General features: G+C 36.8%; 2 protein-coding genes and 1 long non-coding RNA gene across 6 annotated transcripts in view; 1 reads left to right on the top strand and 2 right to left on the bottom strand.

Moving 5' to 3' along the window:
* LOC143736373 (SLAM family member 5-like) overlaps positions 1 to 23780 on the top strand; it is a 145555-nt gene that overhangs the window by 56380 nt on the left and 65395 nt on the right. Inside the window, exons 3-5 of the mRNA XM_077227113.1 lie at positions 8541 to 8858; positions 11247 to 11531; positions 23231 to 23251. Coding sequence (XP_077083228.1) covers positions 8541 to 8858; positions 11247 to 11531; positions 23231 to 23251 — 624 coding nt within the window. The remainder of the gene's footprint in view (positions 1 to 8540; positions 8859 to 11246; positions 11532 to 23230; positions 23252 to 23780) is intronic.
* LOC143735388 (uncharacterized) lies at positions 16031 to 16868 on the bottom strand. Its single transcript, XR_013203154.1, has 2 exons — positions 16708 to 16868; positions 16031 to 16518 (listed from the first exon to the last, which is right to left on the bottom strand). It is a non-coding gene; the product is annotated as an uncharacterized LOC143735388 (long non-coding RNA).
* LOC143735261 (twitchin-like) overlaps positions 16997 to 23780 on the bottom strand; it is a 59773-nt gene continuing 52989 nt past the window's right edge. For 3 of the 4 annotated variants that reach the window (XM_077225378.1, XM_077225380.1, XM_077225379.1), the window contains 4 exons: positions 19232 to 19567; positions 18316 to 18666; positions 17975 to 18046; positions 16997 to 17789 (listed from right to left, as the gene is read on the bottom strand). In XM_077225378.1, the coding sequence (XP_077081493.1) occupies positions 17716 to 17789; positions 17975 to 18046; positions 18316 to 18666; positions 19232 to 19526 (792 nt within the window). In that variant the 5' untranslated portion in view covers positions 19527 to 19567 and the 3' untranslated portion in view covers positions 16997 to 17715. Of the gene's footprint in view, positions 17790 to 17974; positions 18047 to 18315; positions 18667 to 19231; positions 19568 to 21030; positions 21075 to 23780 lie in introns of those variants that run through there. The other variant, XM_077225377.1, reaches the window with a different exon arrangement.

A 23780-nucleotide genomic window follows, 5' to 3' on the forward strand; every position in this document is an offset into this window, starting at 1 on the left:
AAGTCGATAGGTGTTCTAAGCGAAACCCCATTCGTCGTCATCCGACGTAACTCGGAGTGACAACGAAAGGGAATGTAAATTACTGTAATTTGTCATTAATGTCACAATACCTAAAATAGCAGCTGGATTTTTATTTTACAGATATTATTTGTAATTTTACAGTGTTTTGAGTACAATTTAAAATGAAAGAAAATGATCGTCAAAAAATCACAGTTATTTTCTGTAAAATTAGGATTTTTTTTTACAGTGTGGTCCATCCATCCAGTATCGCAGTCACTTACAGGAAGAAGGTATGCTGTGTTATATAAAGGCCTACATTGTAGCGCAAATGTTTACTTGGGCTATCCCATACATATAAACACTATGGGGCTATCCCAACTACAGTGTGAATTTAAAATACTACAAAGTGTTAAACTAGGGTGACCATACGTCCTCTTTTTCCCGGACATGTCCTTTTTTTCGGACCTAAAGAAAATGCGGCCGGACGGGACGCCACTCATTGTGTGCTTTTTTTCCATTGCTTTAGATCCCTCCTTAAAAAAAAAAAAAAAACGTTTTATCTAACGTTAGACAACTCTATAAAGATTAAAATTTAAAATAGATAACTACTCAATAAGATAATTAAGTTATTACAATAGTCAGTTGAGTTACATAACACGTTTCAGATCGCCACATGCCCATTAAATAAAATGACGGTTGGTTGAGACTTTATTCCTTTATAATAAACTTTAACTTATTACTTTTTAATTGAAACATAGTAGTAAAAGGACATTTTAAATGTAGGTCATTTACCACAATACATGGCAATTGCAGAAGCTCTATATTATAATTATAATAATATAAATAATAAAAAATATAACAATATATATTTATATTGATAAACAGATGTCCATACTTTAATTGTTACTGCACCTTATTACATGGCTTGGTTGAATTCTAATGTAGAATGTGATGTGTTATTTCTTGATAACAGACCGCTGCTAAGTATAACACACCGTTGCCATGAAAAAAAGAGCGTTGCCATGGACGCAGGATTCTAACCGTAGATACGGAACAGACTATTTTCTTTAGCGGAAGCAATACAATCGTTTTTAAATCAATAAACTCCTTTTTAAATCAATATTTTGTGTCAAATTATTGATTTATTTGGTAGGGAGCCATGTAATAAGCAGGATATTGCGAGGCGATTGTTATAGCGAATACAACCCCTTCAGGCTGATTCAAGCTCCGCTTCACGTCGGGGTCATAATCAGCCTGTCGGGTACATACTTAGTACATCATAAGAAGGATGGCGTCTACGCTAATATTAGTCTCTCTGTTTATCCCAAGGTTTACCGCAAACTGCCAGATCCAGGCCGTATCCAGATCTGAGGAAGGACCATCACATGGACACGATGACAACGCATCCCTGAAGTGCCAGCCTCATCAACACTGTGAAGGCCTCATGGACACCTCAACAAACTCATCTCCATACCGGCGTGATAACTCCGACCACTAATCAGATGAACTGAATAAATATTGTGAAAGTTCTGATCCAATCTGACTTCTGACCTATTATGCCGCCTAAATCATAATCATACACTGTTCGTTTGTTGGCCAAAGGAGGACTGGCCCCCCGACTGAGCCTGGGTTCTCCCAAGGTTTTTTTCTCAACTCGGTCACCTGATGGAGTTTTGGTTCCTTGCCACTGTCGCCTTTTTTTGCCTTTATTCGCCATTGGCTTTTGGCTTGCTTAGTTGGGGACATTTAACATTTAATTTTGAATTTAACAATACTATTACAACTTTACCTTCCTGTTATCTCTGTAAAGCTGCTTTGAAACAATTTGTATTGTAAAAAGCGCTATATAAATAAAGGTGACTTGACTTGACTACAACTGTTTATTTGTGTTTTTGTGCTCCATGTTTCTTAGAACTTAAAACATAACTCTAAATTAATTTTAACATTAATATTCTGTGCCTGGAGGTGTTCCCTCAACACGTCGCCTTATGAGGCAGTTTATAATTGCATTACTTTTTTTATTTTATTTATTGAAACAATTTCTTACCTTTAGGTAAGTACATCAAAACAATTGCAACAATTACTTTTGAATGCAATGTCTAATTGAATGTAAATAAAGCATTGTTAATACACTTAAGTTGTGAGTTATTCATTTACATGGCAATAATAGTAATTATAATTAATATTAATAATAGGTTGATTAAAGCATTTTGGCCAAATAACCCAACAGATTAGTTTTTTGTAACCCAATTTATTGGGTAAAACTAGTTACCTAATTTATTGGGTTAAAATAACCCAACAATAGGTCGGTGCTATATCAACCCACCATTGGGTTAGCTGTTGGGTCGTTTTTAACCCAACTTTTTTAAGTGAGCATAAATGCATCAAAAGTTGTCGTTATAAATCATCCTTCTGCTCCGCGATCGCGATCTGCACCCTGTCATCACACACACCGTTAGAAAGCTCTCTCTCTCCTGAACAATACTGCCGGATCCAAATATGGTCATTTCCTTTTTATCAGCAACCAATCGCGAAAGTAAATGGGGGGATTTTACTCTAAATGCGCAATCTCATTGGCTGATGCTAAATCTTTAGAGCCCGTTTTCTCAAATTGACTTTTCTCTCATACTACAAGTCCGAAATCTCCACTTCAGTGGCACCTATATACACCAAACTTTCCAGTCTTGTACCTAGTTATATTATGAAGACATTTACAAAGGGATTTGTAAATATATTATTCCTAGCCTGATTTATATAACATTTTATTCCAAAAAATATGTTGAAAATCATTTTTTAAGGCTATTGGTACTCACTTAAAAAAGTTGGTTTAAAAACGACCCAACAGCTAACCCAATGGTGGGTTGATATAGCACCGACCTATTGTTGGGTTATTTTAACCGGGCGATCGTTGGTCTCACAAAAAGAGACAGGGTTGTGACTTTTATAGTGACTTTCAGGTGTTATTTTAAAAAGCCTATGTAGGAATATTTTAAATGTTATGTTACATTTATTCATTTGGCAGACGCATTTACAGTGTTTCAAACGTCAGTTATAACCATAGGTAAAGTAAGTTACCTCGGACGCTATCTTATCTGAGGTAGGGCTGCTCGATTATGGAAAAAATCATAATCACGATTATTTTGGTCAGTATTGAAATCACGATTATGTAACACGATTATTTCACATGACTTTGGGAACGTGTTGCATTTATTAAAAGACAAGACACCTTTCAACAATTCTTAAAAAAATCTAAATTTATTTGTACTTTTTGAACTATTAAACAGACCTGCAAACTCAAAAGTGGTGAAAAAGGTGACATGTTTACAAAGTAATTTGTTGTAGGGGGTCACCAGGGCGTTATTTGCCTTTATAAAGGACAATTTATTAAGCTTACTAAATATATGTTTTATGTCAAATTCTTACATTTGATCAAATTCAGTTTTAATAAAAAGGGCTGGTATCCATTAAATTAATTTACACTGCAAAATTAGAACTGTAAAAATATTATGAGATTAATGTTTAAACAAATAATAAAATAAAAAATAAAATCAATGATACCTTTAAACAATAAATCAATAGGTGGCGACAAGTGACCGTCTTAATAAATGAATCATTGAGTCATTTATTAAAACGATTCGTTCAAAATAATGAATCATTCAGTAACAAAACACAACGCTTAGTGTTGCTTTTCTTTTGTAACTATTTTCGTCGGTGAAATAGAACAAAACCAGTCAATCCCACATGGAAAAAACCTATATAAACATATATGTTTTAATATAGGTTTTGATATAGGATTTTAATATATGTGACATATATAAAATTCAGTAGCACCTCAATGCAGTACATGAGATCCACGGGGAGGAGTCGGATCAAGATCCAAGGGGTGGAGATGGGTAGGATTAGGGGTGGGTTTAGGGATTAGGGGGCGGAGATGGGTAGGTTTAGGTATATGTAAGGTGGGAGGAGTTGGATCTGGATCCGACTCCTCCCCATGGATTTCATGTTCTGCAGTGAGAACCATCTCATAAAATTGGCCGTTTTCCTATATTATATGTGCATATATGCACATATATGTACATATATGTGTACATATATACGTGCATATATGTACTTATATAGGTACATATATGTACCTATATAGGTGCATATATGTACCTATATAGGTGCATATATGTACCTATATAGGTGCATATATATGTGCATATATGTACCTATATAGGTGCATATATGTACCTATATAGGTACATATATAGGTGCATATGTACCTATATAGGTGTATATATAGGTGCATATATGTACCTATATAGGTGCATATATATATGTGCATATATGTACCTATATAGGTGCATATATAGCTGCATATATGTACATATATAGGTGCATATATATGTGCATATATGTACCTATATAGGTGCATATATGCAGCTATATGTTACCTATATATTAGTATAATTATTAAAATCCATAGCTACTAGGCAACATAAATAATAGCCCAAGATGTAGAAATTTTAATTATTTATTTACTTAAGAACAATCAAATATTACAAGAACAAAAATAAGACAAAAAACTGAACAGAAAAAACCCCAATTTATCTTGTTGATCTTCTCAGCTCTGTGAGCTTCGAATTGATAGATGTGCCTATCTGTCCTCGGCTGGCTGCCGGGCACTTCTTCAATGTAGCATCTAGAGAAGACAAAAATAATAAGACAGTGTAATAATAATAATATAGTGCTTCATCAGGAACCCAAAGTGCTTACAGTACAGCTGCGATTGGACACATATTTTGGATAAAGGGCTGATCATAATAAAAAATGCGTCATGTAAACACGTCAATTGGAAGATTCTGATTGGATTCTGCTAAATCTGAAAGAAATTCTGATTGGAAACATCACCCCCCTTTTTTCTAGCGGCATCGTTCTTTCATATGCACGTCCCTCATGGGGACTGCATTGTTAACAGTCACACGGTCAATCATGTGCATCCAAAGCAGAGAAAATTCATGGATAGGAAAAAAATTAAGAAATGTGGCTTTAGAAGAGGAAAGGTAGGATCAAGAAGTGAGCAAGCAATGAATTAGTATTATAGGTTACAAGCAGATACAGTAACAATAATGGGTGCCCTATCTAATACAGTCTCCATTGATACCTAATAAACATTGATACAAGTAGGCTATGGTTAAAGTAGTGAACTTATAAAGTCTTAAAAGTTTTGTTTTCCCTTCTCAACGCATTATCCATTTACTCACCAATAATGGCTGCCTTTTTAATTTGGTCAAGGGCGACCAGCTGCTCATCATTCCCTCAGGTTGGCTTCCCACCTATTTCCCAGTAATATTTCAAAATTATTATGAAAGGGGGGTAAAATGAAGGTGGTGAAAACAAGAGATTATTTTTTATATACACATCACTTTTATTTGAGGTGCAAGGAAATACAAAAATGGCAAGTAAAAAAGCAATGGTATGCCCGCACACAAACATTATTTATTCCACAGAATATGACTGACTTGTTTTTTTTTTTTTCAAGGACAGAAGAGATTAGGAACATGTTGTTTTGTACCATTCAGGTTGCTTTTTAGCAAAGTCTCCAAATCAGAAGGTGCCCAGCAGCAGATTCCACACCATGGCAGTAGCAGAGGTGGCACAGCGGGCTGCTTTCCACACTTGTGCCTGGCAAAACACCCCAGAGCCCTTTATAACTTCAATCTGAAAAATAATTTCACATCACAATATTAATTTATTGGCAACTTTTAGAAAGGTTTTTATGTTTCATATTGATTCTTATTTTTAGCTTCCCAATAGTTAATAGGTTATGATGTATAAATGCAGATTAATGATAAAGATATGAAACAAATTAATCATTGCCCTAAACGTTATTAAAGGAGAGGAGGAGGAGGACAGGGTGAGGAGAAGGAGGAGGTTGGATGGAGAGTAGGGAAGGAGAAAAGACAGTGGGTGGAGAGGAGCGAAGGGGTGCAGGAGGAAAGGATGATTGTCTCGTATAACACTAATTGGCTCCTACAAACACACAGTTTATACCCATCCTTACTAAATAATGTTACTCACCTGTGTTTTCGCTGATGTCTCAGCTGTTGCTGCAGTCTTGTTAGAGAAGAAAAACATTGTTAAACTCAACAATTGTAAAACTTCAACAATTTTATGCATATGGGGCAAGTAAATTACATATTACCACTAACTATCCCAACATAAAAATCCCTATAGCTCAGTTGGAGCCTTAAGTTAGTGTCGGGCCAACGGATGTGGAGAATCCTTCTGAGACAGTTTACTGTTGGTGGCTTTGGTTGTTCTCCAGGTTTCAGCGCCGTACAGCAGTACTGATTTCACGTTGGAGTTGAACAGTCTGATCTTGGTAGTCAAGGTCAGCTCTCTGGATGCCCAGATGTTCTTGAGGTGGATGAAGGCGCCTCTTGCTTTTCCTATCCTTGCCTTGACATCTGCTTCTGTTCCACCATGTTGATTGATTATGCTGCCCAGGTAGGTGAATGACTGCACCTCCTTCAGAGGACTTCCGCTCAGTGTGATTGGGTTGGTGTTACTGGAGTTGGTTTTAAAAATCTTGGTCTTCTCTTTGTGAATAATGAGTCCACCTTGCACTGATGTGTCTGACAACACACTGGCAGGAGGACTTGAACGCACCAATGGTCCTGTTTGTTGCGAGCACATGGCTTGTCATTTGTTTCCTTGTGCTCCTGTCGATTGTCTAGCCTCTCCCATCTTGTTATCTGATTATTGATTCATTTGCCACGCCTGCCTTCCTCGTTACCCTCTTTTGTTTGCTTCCCTATTTATTCTCCCTGTGTTTGCATTCCTGTGTTGGTTCGTCATCTATGTATCCTTGTGATCCTGTGTCCTGCCATAATTCTGGTCTATTTTGATGCCTGCTTTGTTTTCACCCACGGGGAGTTTTTGTTTGTATTTTGTTTCCTTTTTATTATTAATTAAAGATCCTTCATTTCTTGCACTTGAATCCTCGCTTCACCATTATTCCACCCGTGACACTTGCTGTATAAAAGATCGGTACTTGCACATTTGAGTTCACAGACGCTGACACAAACAATTAACTCCACCCTCCCCCCCACCACCAGGGTGGTCCTGTCGCCCTGCCTTCGTCTTCAGGCAGGAAATGCAGATCCGCTACCCTCGGATTCTGCACTACGGACGGGGCCTTCGCCAAAGAACTTTATAAATAATTGCTTGCTGGGCTGTCATTAAATTAATGCTTTGTTACATCATTCTATCTCCCGAGTCTTTCTGGTAAAAATGGCCATTCGCATGCACAAGGAAGGTAAAACAGATCGAAACAGAGTTTTTAAGAAAACTGACCACTGAAGGTTTCATTTTGACTTCATTTTGAGCTGCTAGTGTCACACTTCAGGAAGAGCTGCAGTGCAAGATGGCAGATAGCATTCGACATTTGCAACAACTGAATGATCATAAAACCGTTTTGAAATCCATGAGATTTAGGTTTTTTTTAAATTTAGGTTGACTAATCAAGTTTTCCACTCTCAGAAACCATCAATGTTCAAATTTAAAAAAAAAAAAAGTTTTCCAGTTTTTTGGATTTTTAAGAGTCAGAATAACACACACACACACACACACACACACACACACACACACATATATATATATATAAATATATAAATATATATATATATATATATATATATATATATATATATATATATATATATATATACAGTATATATAAAATCATAACATGCATGAAGAGCATACACGTGACCTGGTAAAACTCCTTTGTGGGAGGAGTCTTCACTTTACACGTCTTGTTCAGTGTTATCAGTCTTATTAGATCTACCACTGAAGATAATGTTTCACACGCTTGTTTTGGTCTGTTTGTGTTGTCTGATTGGTGAGTTATAAATGCAATTTTACGGTTTCATTTATTTCCGGTTTCATTTATTTCTGGTTTAGAGATAAAAAGATGCTGCCATACTACTCAAATTAGTCAGATGATTTATTTGCAAATTCACAGATATTATTTTATCTGATATTATCATATCTGTGATAAATTCACAGATATGATTTTGTATATATATATATATATAAATACAAAATCATAACATGCGTTAAGAGCGTGCACGTGGTAAAACTCTTCGTGTGAGGATTCTCACTTTACACGTCTGGTTCAGTGTTATCGGTCTTATTAGATCTACCACTGAAGAGAATGTTTCATATGCTTGTTTTGGTCTGTTTGTGTTGTCTGATTTCTGAGTTTCTAAATGCATTTTTACGGTTTCATTTATTTCCGGTTTCTTTTATTTCCGGTTTAGAGATAAAAAATGCTAAACCGATTTATGAAACCGATCTCAAATGATTTATTTGCAAATTCACAGATATTATTGTAGATCTACTTTGGATTCAGGTATCTTTTCAATGTAATAATAAGCCAAATATTAAAATATAAAAATATTGAAAGTGTGTAGTAGAATTAAACTTTTAGTTTTACTCATCTGTCTTTGCTGTATAAAGGTTACAAATCTGTAAAAATCTTTGTTCATCAGGTGTGTTTGGTGATTCAGTGTCAGTGATGGAGGGAGATTCTGTCACTTTAAACACTGATCTCACTGAAATACTTGAATACGATGATATACTGTGGAAATTTGGAGATACATTTTTTATTATAGCTGAAATCAGCAGAGATTCTGGAATTTCCTCCACATATGATGGTCCTGATGGGAGATTCAGAGACAGACTGAAGCTGGACGATCAAACTGGATCCCTGATCATCACAAACACCACAACTGAACATGCTGGAGTTTATGAACTAGAGATAAGTGGAGTTAAGTGGTCATCAAAAATATTCAGTGTTTCTCTCTATGGTGAGTAGATATCATTTGTTGGCATATTCATTCACTCTGTAACGCTAATGCTCAAAATAATTAATTGGTTTGAGTACAGCCAACTTAAATTATACAACTTAGTTCAATCAAATTAACTTTTATGAGCATTTAGAACTTTCCTTTTCATTTGGCTTCACAGAACTGACACATTTTAAGTAAGTTAAATTGTTTAATTGTTTTGAGTTTTGAGAACTTGCTTCTTTTCATTCATACAAACTTAAACTTAACTGAAACTGGGCTGGGATTTCTATTTCCCAATTTCCCAGCATGCTTTGCCATTACACTTAAAAGGGAGAGTAAATGCTAAAATTAAGTGTTATATGTTCAACATCACATCAATGTTTAATTTATGCTAGTTAAGAATAGTTTATGTTAAGTTGGGGGGGGGGGGGGGGGGGTTACGTCATGGTGACGAGAGTGTGGTGGAGATTTTAAACTGAATAATAAATTAAACATGTTTTTAACATCTAATCATAAAGTAGTCGACTGGAGACTCGGTGAAATATAGTTTTAGGTAAAAGGCTGTAGTCGACTGTAGACTCGCCGAAGTGTAAGTTAGAGTAGTTAGGTTTAGGGAAGAGTCTACAACAAGAGCATGAGCTTGGTTTGAGAATAGTGTATGTGTAACGTTTAGACTTGTAATGAAAAGAAAATAAACAAGGAGACAGGACGAGTTGTTTACAACATTTCCAAACTTTACTTCACTCTCCTTCTTTCTTACTTTTAACACCACATACAATTCTGTCTCTCCACCCCTAGCGGACTGGTTCAGTATTGCAGTCCATGAACATAAATCACAGAACATAACAGTATGTTAAATGTTTTTAATTGTATTCGAAGTTGTTATCATGATGATTTTAAGTTGTGAAATATCTCAGGTTAAGAGCAATTAAAATGTATGATTACAAAATAAAAATTCTGCTTACTTAAACGTTAAATTTCTTTTTGAAAGTTACATAATTGAAAAAAATTATGTAACTGATTACACAAAATATTTTGGTTTACAGTGCACATATTTTTGTTTTTTAATGTGAAATTTTGTGTTCAGTACAAGCTCGATCAACAGCATTTATGGTTTAAGGTTAATTACCTCAAAAATAATTTATGGTCTAAACTGCACGGCGCAAGTGCACTTATGACTTGTCCGAATCCACTTTAGCTCGTTTAACGACAGGAAAAATGGTCGGCGCACTCGGCGCATGGTCTGAAAGGGATGTCTATATTCTCTTAATGAGTAATGGGTGTTTTGGGCAATAAATCAATAAGCATCTCATCTCCCCTTCCCTTTAAAAGACAGCTGCACTCGCACCATTACAGATTCACTATTTAGATTCAGATTCGTGGTTTGCAAGTGGAAAGACTGAACTCTTCTCCAGAGAGGAAACAGATCTGCTCGTGCGCGAGGTTAAAGCAATCAAGCAGACCTTCAACGGGACAAGCCGGATTCCACCATATCTTTATATGTACACAATATTAATATTTTACATTGTAATCCTTTTATTTTTAATATTTGGCATGTTTGTGTGCTGCTGCAAGTCCCTGTGTAAAAAGCAGAGTGTACTAGCTCTGTGGACCCGTCTATATTTTCTGTTATTTTCTGCGCCACATTACTACATTACACATTGCTCTTTAAATAACTGAAAAATATACATTGCGCCATTGAGGTTTCAGTTGGTCAATGGTGCAGTCTATTTCCGTTGCCTCAAAAAAGCAACGCGCCAACAATGCACCTGAACACACCTCGTTTTCAGACCAGCAGCAGCAGCATGGGCGCACAAACGGGCGCAAATGCATTTGCTATTTCATTGAACTGGGCGCGGGACAGGCGGAAGTACCGCTGAAAGCGGCCGTCATCCAGGCGCAGCTCCTGGAGCAAATGGTGAAACTTGCCGAACTGTGTTCGCCTCCGAAGGGTCTGGTGGACCCAAATACGGCGATGATGATCCCTACGCCGCTGTTCTGCTCTCCAGAGCAAATACAGAGCGATGACTCTCTCGATAAATGACCCATCAACAACAGACATCTTGTAAAAAGATGGCCACCAACGTTCGAAACTTTTGAAACTTTCGCCTCTGACGCGCGTGAAGCGCGTAAATTTCGCTTCAAACTTTTGTTTTTACGCGCGTCAGTTTCACTCTTGATGCGCGAATCAACAAGTGGTCAAGCGTCAAACTAGACGCGGTAGACACGAATTTGACGCGCTATTCGCGTCCGGTGTGAACGCAGTTAGACATATCACATTCTCACAATCATGCATTGTCAAAACTCATGAAATACATATACAACGTAATATTTGATGACACTACAATGAAAATAATTGTTCCGTAGATTCATCCTTATTTCTCTTTATTCTCTCATGTTTTCCAGCTCGTCTGCCTGTTCCTGTCATCATCAGTAACTCCTCACAATGTTCTTCATCATCATCATCATCTTCATCAAATTGTTCACTGATGTGTTCAGTGTTGAATGTGAGTGATGCGACTCTCTCCTGGTACGCAGGAATGAGTGTATTGTCCAGCATCAGTGTGTGTGATCTCAGCATCAGTCTCTCTCTACCTCTGGAGGTGGAATATCAGGATAAAAACACCTACAGCTGTGTGCTGAACAATCCCATCAGCAACCAGACCACACATCTGGACATCAACACACTCTGTCACACATGCGCAGGTACCACAGCACTGATGATATATGTGTTAATTAATTAAACTGTTCTTTCATGCATTTTATTAGTGTTGATGTTTGATAGTGTTTGCTGTAGATCACACAGACAGATTCACTCACACTAATGACTCCTTTTGTCCATTACAGATCAAGGTCTACCGTTACTGTACATAGTGTTGATCTCTGCTGCTGCTGCTGCTGGATCTCTGATGATTGTTGCTATTGTGATGTGCTGCATCTGCAGGAAATGATGAAAAACAGGAAGATGAGTCAGAAGTGCAAGCAATTACAAATGTACAAATATTAATAAGACACAAATATTAAAAACTTTGTCATTTTAACATCTGTGGTTGTTGTTAATGCTGTTCAGACTCAGGAGGAAGACAGAACTGATTCAGCACTGTGTAAACCAACAACACGACAAAAGTTAAGAGATTGCAATAAGTTGTTGCAGTCATTTGGTGTGATTGAGGTTTGCAGAATCAGACAGTCAGTGAAGAGACGTGGGTGGTTTATCGACTCAACTGTCATTATTATAACCTTCAGTAGGGCAAAAAAGGGATAGTTTAAGCATGTTTGTATACTGTTTACACTAAGTTTATGTTATGTTTGCACCTCAGTGTTTTCCAGAAAAATAACCCTTTCCTTTGATTTGTCCCCTTCTGTTTTATTACTTGGTGATTTAAATATACATGTTGATACTAATTATGCAGAATCCTATGAACTTATGTCAGTGTTCGAATGTTTTAATTTCGTACAGCATGTGGATTTTCTTACACAATCTAATGTAGGCCTGGGATAAAAAAAACGATGCATCGCGATTTGTGGATCAATACAGATTGTCATTATTCATCACGATTCTCTCTCAAATGGATTCTGAGCTTAGTTTTTATCAGTAGATGACGCTCTAGGTTAGTTTTTAATGTAAAAACAGCTCACTGCGAACTTCCTTGTAATTCACTTTAACCTTTTCGAATGTACTAAAATATTATTTTATGGAAGATTCAAGAGTACAGCTGTTTCTAAAGCATGCAGTGCCATCTGCTATTACAAACTAAGCTCAGAATAGTTTGGAGAGAGAACCCTGATGCATAATGAAACGTGATGAATCGATTTGTTTTGTTCCATCACTACTCAAAAGGTCACACACTTGACTTGGTTTGTACTGCTTGTTTACATAATGTTTCTGTGCTTGGTTCTCAAATTGTACTCTCTGCCTATTCCTCACTGTAAGAGCTGTTAATTTCTATTATTATTATTCTCAGCTTATTTATGTTTTATGTGCAGTGCTGTTTTATTTAAGAATTTACTTTAAGTTATCCTGTATAGAGTTTACTTAAAGTTTTCCTTGTATAGACATTACTTGAAGTTTCCTGTACTGCATTTACTCAAAGTTGTCCATGTATATTTTACATGAAGGTTTCTTTGTATAATTTACTTGAAGTTAGCCACACCTCCTTAAATGTTCATACAAGTATATGCTGTTTTAGCTAGAGGGATTCAGGATAGGAAGGAGGAGAAACAGTTATCTTATTGTCTGGCTGTCAAAAATAGAAAATTCTCTAAATCAGAATCTATAGAAGATATTATATGGATTTTAAGGGGCATTTGGCAACTATTTCAACTTAATAAAACCGTTTAGAAATCATTTGGATGGTTTAATAACCTGTTCCAGTGAAAATGGTGACTTTCCCCGCTCCCCCCAACGTTCCTTAAGCGGAAAACCAACCTTGCAACATCGGGACTAACGTCCCGGTAAGTTGGAAATATGAAGTTTCGTGAGAAGCGAGAACGAGCGAGAAACACAAACTGCTTTACGGCAATTCGACATAAACACACACGCCACCCTCAATGTGTATGATGTATTACCCACCTCGGTAGACATAGCTCCACACGATAAAGTTGGCCGGCTCCGATAATAACAAATGCACATGAGCAGCGGTAGAAAGCGGGAGGAGGGGCCGCAAGTGAGTTTTTTTACGACATTGTTGTGAAATATATGCCTCACAGCTGTAGGGGGAGCTCGCAGAGAAAACATGCGACAACAAAAGTGAAAATCAGCGAAGAAATAGCTAGAGTTGCCGAGTTCCCCTTTAAGACATGTAAGATTTCAAAGGAGTTGGATCCATACTTGGATATCCATACTGGATCTTATGGCCATCGACTCAAATTCTCATTGACATCTCCTCTGCATTTGACACAATGTCTCACAGTAGTCTTATCTCACGTCACTTTGCTCTTGGTATTTCTGGAACGGTCCTGTCGTGGTTCATTTCCTGCTTGTCTGACCATCGGCATTATAAGTCCATTATTGTCCCTGTCTCACACTGTAATGGATTGACTCAGACAGTTAGGAAAGGGTTTATTGCAGTATAGCGAAATTAATGTAAAAAGATGGGAGGTGTCAATGGAGATAAACACTGAAGAGAATGGCTTGGAACTTTACTGTAACATGGACGATGCAGAGAAGATGCGGGGGTCGTGACTTCAGAGCAGGATGAGGAGCATACACCTCGCGAGGACCCATGAAGAGGAGGCAGGTAGGTATAACACAGGGAAGCACGGTGTTCCCCAGGGTTCTGTTCTTGTGCCTTTACTCTTCACGTACATGCTTCCCTTAGGTCACATTTTCCGTCTCTGTAAGGTTAGATGTTTTGGGAAAGAGGAGGCGGGAACCGGCGAACGTTCACATACTTTAATAATAAAATAAACCAATACAAAATAAAAGACATCAGCCCCTCACGGACAACTGCTGTCACATATAATAAAACATAAATAAAACACAACATAAATCCAGGCCTGTCCTCTCTCGTCCTTCACTGTCGTCGCTCCTCCTTTTATGCTTCCGCTCCTCCGTGAGAGATAAGAGACCGGTGCGCTGCGCAGATGTCGCTCTTCAGCAATGACGCCACCCGCCTCGCGCCATTCTCTCACGGCCCTCGGCCTCATCCTGCTCGCCACCGTCACCGTCATCGCTAACTTTTATTGCTGTGAGAATGACACCCAGCTCTACATTAGTTCCCAACGCACTGCTCCTTTCCCCCCCCCCCCCCCCAACTCCATATCGGCTTGTATTGATGAAATAAATGCATGGATGACCACTAATTTTCTCAAACTAAACACAGATAAAACAAATATACTTCTGGTTAGTCCTTCCTCAATTTACATCATGTCTCTGTCTTGACAATATTGATATTGCTGGTTTTCTAGTTCGACCTTCCACCAGTGTTAAAAACCTAGGTATCATTTTCGATTCTTCACTCTCTTTCTGTCATTATATCACATCACTTACCAAATCTGCCTTTTTCCACCTCTGGAAAATTGCTCATTTACATCCATTCTTAAATATCATTGATGCTGAGACCCTAGTTAATGCTTTCATTACTTCCTGCCTAGACTACTGTAATTCTCTCTTTTTTGGCCTAGCTAATACAACATTAAATAATCTTCAATATATTCAGAACTCCGCAGGTCCTCACACATACATCTTCCCACATTACTCCTGTTTTATGCAGATTATATTGGCTACCCATTTGTTTCCATATGCAATACAAGGTACTTCTCATCACATTCAAAGACCTCCGTGGTCTCGCCCCAAGTATATTTCTGACCTCATTCATATCTAAAACCCTGCACACGGTCTTGGGTGAGTTCACACTTGTAGTTAGGTTCGCTTGGATCGATTAGTCAGGACTAAAAAAAAAATTTAAAAATTAGCTTCAGATTGGCATACCGAACCTTAAAGGCAAAGGGATACGTTCACAACCTGGTTGGCTTTTATGACGTATTGCCTATTTTGAGACTGAACTTACCTAACATCGAAAACAATGCTGTGTGCTGGGATAAATCCACTCTTTGTATGTGCGTAGCCTACATTATTGGGTTTTGACCAGCTGAGAACTCGTGAAGAGCTTATAAAAAGTGTAAAGGAGTCAAAACAGCAGCAGAAATCCCATACACAAACATAGATCTGCTGCGAGGAGACTTGGTTCTGATGCCTGTACCGAACTGTGATGGGTAACATCGCAACTATGAGAAAAACAGGTATGCGTTCTGTCCTATTTAGGGTCTCATCTTCTTGTTTTTAGTAGTGTTGTGTTCGCTCAAGTGGGGTTTAATAATGCATTGAGTTAGTGTTCAGTGATGCATAGAGTTTGATTGTGCTGGAAGCATTCTGTTATGCCTGACGAATGTATGCGTTAATTTACTTAGGTCTGAAAGCACAGTGAGATTGAAGTAAAAGTTACGATAAGTTGATGCTACTCCCTGTGTCAGTGTGATCCTTACCAAACACAACAGGTATGTTTATATATCTTTGGTCCGTGTTGGAAGCGGGCTGAGTCCCATCTTTTCAGGGTCTCGGTCCACTTGTGTGGTGCGCACCAGTTGTTGCTCCCGAAAGTGGCTCTTCATTTGCATAAAAGTTGAATACTTTAAAAGTATTGACCATGTTCCTGATCCTGGAACAACATTTCAATCAACCAATCAGATTTGAAAGACAAGTTTACAGTTTATGTCAAGTTTGGCTTACAACCTGTCAGCAAACAGAAGAATACACTTCTACAAAGGGTGTTTATTGGCAGGTAAGTTCAGGAAACAAGAGTGACTGAGTTCATTAAATAGCAGCAAACACTTAGCGGAGAATAAAAGTTCTTATCGCTGAAGATAATCAATGACGGGATCCTAACTGGTAAGTGTCCCAAGTAGGTTGTCCAATAGTAGATCAGTATGGATCAACAGGTAAGTAAACACATGCTTTGCCGGTTGGGAAAGTGTGTAAGCACACAATTTGGCCAAATCTTAATACACCAATAATGGAGGTTCAAAACTCTTTCTTCAATGCTGTTAGTATAATAAACATTACAATGTAACTGATTATAGAATACAGAAGTACATAAACTTTTGAGGAAAGCTTTGCTCTGACGACATGTGTGATACAAGATGGAACTAGCATTCAATTTGAGAAAAGAAAAACATCCTGATGGCATGAGAGGAAAACAAACACTTCATCGTTTTTATATTGTTCAGGCAATATGGAAACACATTGGAAAAACTAACAATGTGGATCTGTTTTTGTTCAAAATGTATTCCCAACAACAAGAATACACTTTACACTTCATTTCTGTACATTAATAAATAAGACAGACGGTCAGACCCCGCTCTCAACCACACTTTACTACCGAGGGTTTGGGGTTTCAGGAATGTATTATTTGAGAGAAATGCGGCCTTTGAATGGAATGGTGTGTGTGTGTGTGTGTGTGTGTGTGTGTGTGTGTGTGTGTGTGTGTGTGTGTGTGTGTGTGTGTGTGTGTGTGTGTGTGTGTGTGTGTGTGTGTGTGTGTGTGTGTGTGTGTGTGTGTGTGTGTGTGTGTGTGTGTGTGTGCGCGCACTAGGGGGCGCGCAAAGGGTTCACCAGCTTGAGTATGGGTAAAAATGGATGTGTGTGTTTCCAATTATGGAGGAAATTTATTGTTGATATTTGAGGTTTACAATTAAACAGACATAAAGAGAATTAAGTAGAACTATGTTAATATTACCAATATTATAAATAGGCTACAGATGAATGAGTCATAAATACAAAAAAAATATAAACAATAACAGAAAAAGCTGAACATTGCACAATTTAACACTGTAATTTACAAAATAATGAATTACCATTCAACGGATAAATCTAGCCCCTTTCTGCTGAAATTAATAAGGCCATATAGCATCTGTTTTACATTTAACATAGGCTGACATAACAAACCGACAAATATACTGATACTAATATACTGACAAATAACACAGAGGTGAAAAGAAAACAACATGATTAATCATAGTTCATCAAAAGCAGTTTTTCAAACGCTGAAGTAAATATTTATAAAGTGCACACAGTGTCATTCTGTACATAAGAACACAAAAAAATGTATAATACACAACACTAAATAATAATGCTATAAACATTCATTTAACAACAAGCTTTTCATGTAAATTATAAGATGATTTGATCATTTTTACTTCCAAAATTGTAACATTTTACTATAAAATTACATGAAATGTACAGTTAGCTAAGCTCTATTAATGGAACTAACCAATTAACAGGGTTTTCTTGTCACATTATTACAGTCTTTCCCAATGAAAATTACAATTATTAATAGAATATACTGTAAATGATACTGTATGTTCCTCTGTGCAATTAAAGGCCAGTTGATTGATTATTTAGCGAGAGAACATCCTTCGTACACAGGCAAGCTTTTTTATGCCGCTCTCCTGTGAGAATACAGATTCACAAAGTTAAAAGAAATGAACAGAATTGATGTTCCAGTTAAACACACACACACACAAAGACTCTACAGTCTAATGAATCTGATAAACTGAATCACGCTGTCCTTTTTTGTCCTACAATTATAGCCTACAGTAACTTTGAATGCAGTTTCTGAACCAGAAATTCTCACCGGTTACACCTACAACCACCAGCAGAACACCAACACATGCTCCTCCTATAGCAAGAAAATACACAATCCAATCTGTAAAAACAAAAACAGGCATTTGTTATCACTAGAGATCGACAATAGATTTTTCAGGTAAGCTATTTCCGATATTTCCACCTTCATCAGCTATGTTATCGAGTGAACTGATAAATGGCGCCATCTTGTGTTTTATCGCCTAAAACAGTGCTCATGGAAAAACTAAATGATATTATGCATTGCTAATTTTCAGACAGGCCACAATAAAAACCAAAACATTTAGTTACACGCTCAAGGGAAAATGAACTGAATGACTGAATTTGACTCACTATTGACAGGCCCATTAAGGCACTTTTCACTGATAATGCTGATGCTGCGCTGGCGGATGATGATGCTGCTGTCGCTGATGATCTGTAGTTTATATTCTCCAGAGTCTGTGTTTCTGGTGTTTGTGATGGTCAGAGATCTAGTCTGATGATCCAGCTTCAGTCTGTCTCTGAATCTCTCTTTACATGGAACATCTGTACAGATCTTACTCTGATTTCCAGTGATTTCAGCAATACGAGTGTCATTAAAATACCACGTCATCACATCATTTGGGTCTTTTATTACACCAGGTTCAAAAGTAAAAGATTCTCCCTCCCCAACCAACTTGGTATTCATCTCTCCACCAAGAACATCTGAAACATAAATTAACATCAAACAAACATTTTCTGTTATAAACTACAAACTAAACAAAGATAATGGTGAGAACATGGAACTTATAGTGGAAAAGACAATACTGGACATTGAACTGAGGGCATTTATACACAAGAGAATGAGGAACTGTAACAGTTAGTCCACTGGAAGCAAGTTGTAGAACCCAAGTTCGGTTTATTTCCCAAACATAAAACAAAGGCATGGACATGACCTTACAGTGAAACAATACTGGACAAAATAAACACAAGTCTAATGACAAGACAAGGGAGATCTGTGCACAATAAAACAATGAAAACATGAACCAAAACAAGTCATGACAGGAACTAAATGAGTTGAAGACAATGAGAGTCTATGACAATAAACTGGTAACTAGAACAAATGAAACAGAAATGAAACAAGAGAAAACCGGGAAATACAAACTAAAATCCCTGGAACAGAAACTGAAATCGAAACCAAACATTACACTGAAAGTCACTTTTGTAATAATTAACACATTGTAATTAAATGCGTATAACCTTAGTCTTTAAACATTAATAAATGACTCACCATGGACAGTCATGCTAAAGATTTTTTCACTGATGGTGTTGCTGCCGATGATCTGTAGTTTATATTCTCCAGAGTGTGTGTGTGTGATGTTTGTGATGGTCAGAGATCCAGTCTGATGATCCAGCTTCAGTCTGTCTCTGAATCTCTCAGTGCCTTCATTACACTGAACATCTGTACAGGTCTTACTGAGATATTCACTGATTTGAGCGATGCGGGTGTTATTGAAAAACCATTTAATCTTTTCTTGTTGGTTTGTTTTAACATCAGTTTTCAGAGTGACTGAATCTCCCTCCATCACAAACACTGACACTCTGTCTATATAAACACCAGACACACCTGAAGAAGTAACAGTTCATTATAAATCAATTAAAAATATAGGACATGTTTGATAGGACATTTCTTTATGATGTATGTAATGGGTAATATGTTTGTGTGAGCCTTGGTCAAAGACAAATTTCTATCCTAATAGGGTAGACAAAGGTTTTAACAAATAAATTACAATCAATTTATACACAATCATTACAGAGCTATTACATCATGAATTTGAAAAACAAAGTCACAATGGTTCAATTTCAACACTGAACACAGCTTGTGTGTCAGGGTTCTGTCACTTCTGTCTAGTTTATATCTTGGTTTGGTGACGGAGCTCTGACACCCCCGGTTTGTCATGTGCTTGTGATATAGTCCTGTTTGTTGTGAGCACAAGGCTTGTCATGTGTTTCCTTGTGCCATGTGCTCTTCTGTCATTGCATCTCCCATCTTGTTACCTCGTGTTACCTATTGATTGATTTGCCCTCCTGCTTTCCTCTTTACCCTCTTCTGTTTGCAGTCCTGTGCTAGTTCTTCACTTTTATATCCTTGTGTTTGTGGTTACCCTGCCAAAGTCTTTTTGAGTTTTGAGATGCCTGCCTTGTTTTCCCCCTCAGAGTAGTTTTGTTTGTATTTTTGTTTTATTTTACCACTTAATTGAAGATCCTTCATTCCTGCACTTGAATCCTCGCGTTCCAATATTATTCCACCCGAAATCGGAACTGCAAAGTATAAAGTGGCACCCTTTTTCCTTGTCTTTTATAACTTTGTTTTTGTCCTCTGGCACTGTTTAATTTTATTTTATTTTAAGTTAGTTCTTTTGTATTTTTACTTTGACATGTCTCATTGTATTGTTCCCGTTTATTGCAATGATAAAAAAATAAATGAAAAAATGAGAGCACTGCAAGTGCAGATAAGATCCCGATTTTTCAAAACCATGTTTGATTTGGAAAATAAACATGTTAAGGAAAAATAAACAGATCAGGGTCAGAGTCAGTAAACGGAATAAAATAAAGCATTTTTATTTTCCACGAAAATGACTTCAACTACTTAGCCTATCCAATATCATCTAGAGTTTATGAATGTCAAGCATGCAAACAAGTAAACGGTATTTTTACTTGACCGCGAAGGCGCATCCCGGCCCCGACGCTGCTGAAAGAGCGAGAGCTCTCTTTACCAGTTTAATACGCTTTTTTTAAAATAACTTTTTGAATATCAAACACGGTCCAAAGTCTCGTTACATTATTTACCTGATTTGGTCGTTAAGATTGTCTACTGGAACAAAACAGAGATCGTATTTATTATATATATATATATATATATATATATATATATATATATATATATATATATATATATTTTTTTTTTTTTTTTTTTTTTTTTTTATAATAGTTGGAAATTGAAATCAAAACTAAAATATGATTATCCGCACTTCGCCAAATTATAAGCGTCAACAACAACAACAACAATAATAATAGCCTATGACTTACCAAGCTGGAAAATCCACACTGTTACGAAAATTAAGAGGTTCATCACTTCTTTAGAACTGATTATGTGGGGGAAAGAAGCTGTGAATTTTCAACATTGTTGATATTTTGTGGGCGGAAACTGGAGTGGCTCAGTGATCAAAGCTTGTCAAAGCTTCGAATCAATTGAACCAATTGCTTCGCAAAATGATTCACTGTTTCGGAGCGTTCGAATCGCCACTGGTGACCTCTGCTGTTCAGAACTGTGGAAATGCAACAAAAACTCAGTCCAAGCATGCAAAAAAGCACATTTTACATAGACATTGCAATGTTTTATTAAGAATAAAATCTACCAAATGCAATTACCATCTAATAAGATTAAATATCATATGTGTCTGTGTAATGTGTGTTGTTTTTATAAAAGGCAGGGTTTGTTTTGTTTGTTTCATGGATCTATCAGCGAAACAGACTTGTATCTGCTATTATTCCTTTTATGCAATGTCTAATTAAAATGTGTGCAAATGTATAAAATATGTATGTATAAAAATGTATAAAATATTTACAACATGGATCATCCGAAGGCTTCACAAATTGTTTAAAAGGTTTGCAAGCAATTGCCTAATCAACCTGCCTTACACGAATTAAGCTATAACCTAGCAATGTGGTGATGAGGTTTCCTCAACCACACTCACTGGCATGGGTCAAGATCAAGGATCTATCCAACTTGGCTAAATGGTAATACATTACATTGGCCAGACATCTTTCTATATCTTGTGGAAAAACTCAGTGTCAATACAAAATTAAAGATCAAGGCATACAAATTTCTTGATGAATATAATTTTGTACTTTGATATTTAGTATAGGGTTCCGTACCTTGAGTGAGGCAAAATGTTTTTTTTTTTTTGTTTTTTTTTTGTGGTGCAAAATGGGCACCCAAATAATAAAATTAAAAATAAAGTTAAAAATGTGTCAAGAGCTTGGAACTGATTATTTCAATATGACAACTTGACAGCTCAACAATAAACCATGAGAAAACATGGGATCAAGTATGTAAACTTGCAATAGGACACATTTTATGTTATTATTTTACATTTATTTTATGTTTTTGTTTGGCATCAGTAGCTGCTAGTCATTGACCGTTTTTTAAAGATTTTATTTTTTACGGTGTATGCCATGCCTCACTGATGTAAGTATAACTGTTATTAGGCAAAAGGACCTTGCTTGACAACATTAAACATGTCAGAGCAAAAATCCATTAAGTGATTAGCAAACAGAGAGTTTGCATCAGAAATAGGCAACAAATGCTAATCTATTTAAGTATTCAGCTTCATTTTGAAAACGCTCGTATACGGAGTGTATGCAATATAATAAACTTTGTGAATGTTCAAGATGGTGTAGTTCTAGTCAAATGTTTGTTAATGTTGGTGTGCCAACCTGTTCTGCCTTAATAAGAAATCTTATTTATTGTTATGTTGTAACTATTGTTATTTCTTTTTGTACTTTGGACCTTCCATTTTGAGTCCTGAATAGTCATCATTATTAGTATTATTATTATTATTATTATTCACACAAAAGAAAAAATCATATTTCACAAAAAAAACGATTTATTGACAAATAAACCAATATAACAATAATATATACAATCAAAGAAAATACATTGTAGAACAAAAATTCATTCACCCTCCAATGGTATTAATAACCAGCCAACCCTCTATAAACCCCAATACAATCCCAACTTTGTCACATAAAACAAAGCAAAAAATAAATTACACAAATAACCCCAAAATCAGATTACATAAAAGTATATCATACTCAAATATATTCCAAACCAAAAATGAATTCCACTGCAAACTTAAGTCTCTTGCAAATCATTGCGTGTTAAAGCATCAATATCGCATAGAGAAAAAAAAAACTATCTATAACTATAGCTGAGGAATCAAACAAAACAAATACAAGAGGAACAGCGATCAACTAAACCTGCAACACAGCCACCGCACCAACCCTGGACTAACTTCCAAGATAGGAACGGGCGTAACCAACGGCCTACAAATACACAACGTTTGCGTCTGCTCACCAGACCGCGTCTGTACACCAACACACAAGGAGGTGCTACCAAACAGCACGATTCCACACAAAAGATTGGACCTCCTCTCTAGGCCTCTTCTTCTTATTTGACTGTATGCTTTTTATGATAGCTAAGGAGTCAATAGTACCACTCTATCAGGTCTGACCTCTTCAACCCACTGTAATGCAATAAGGACTGCCACTATTTCTGCTGTATATACAGATAACCGGTCAGTCTTTTGGAGAGATTTATTTTAAATTCTGGGATATGAATATCAACTCCCACACATTCCTGTTTGTTCTTGGATCCGTCTTCCTCCATTCTCCATTCTCTTTTCTTTTCCAGGATATTAATATCAGCCTTTACCTCTGGAAAAAGCCATGGTGGAATATTACTAACGGGATAGGCCATGGTGAAATCTAAGGCTTCCATTTCATATTCCCTCACTCTCTTTTCCCTTGTCCATCCAAGCCCAAGCCCCAGAAACTTGAAATACTCCCAACATTCCTGTATTGTTTCTTTTTGTTGGGTTTTCTTTCCCACTTCCTTTTAATATGATCCAATACGCCAATGCAAGTTTCTCTCTTCTTAACTCCAGTGGTATCTCTCCTGCTTCTATGAGTATAGCATTAATGGGGGTTGTCTTAACATCTCCGATGCATACACGTAATGCTCTTTACTGTAATCTATACATTGTTCCCAATATTAT

This window comes from Siphateles boraxobius, unplaced genomic scaffold (assembly GCF_051911475.1).
Source record: "Siphateles boraxobius isolate OS27281-9 unplaced genomic scaffold, OSU_SipBor_1 13, whole genome shotgun sequence".
NCBI classification, from domain to species: Eukaryota; Metazoa; Chordata; class Actinopteri; order Cypriniformes; family Leuciscidae; genus Siphateles; species Siphateles boraxobius.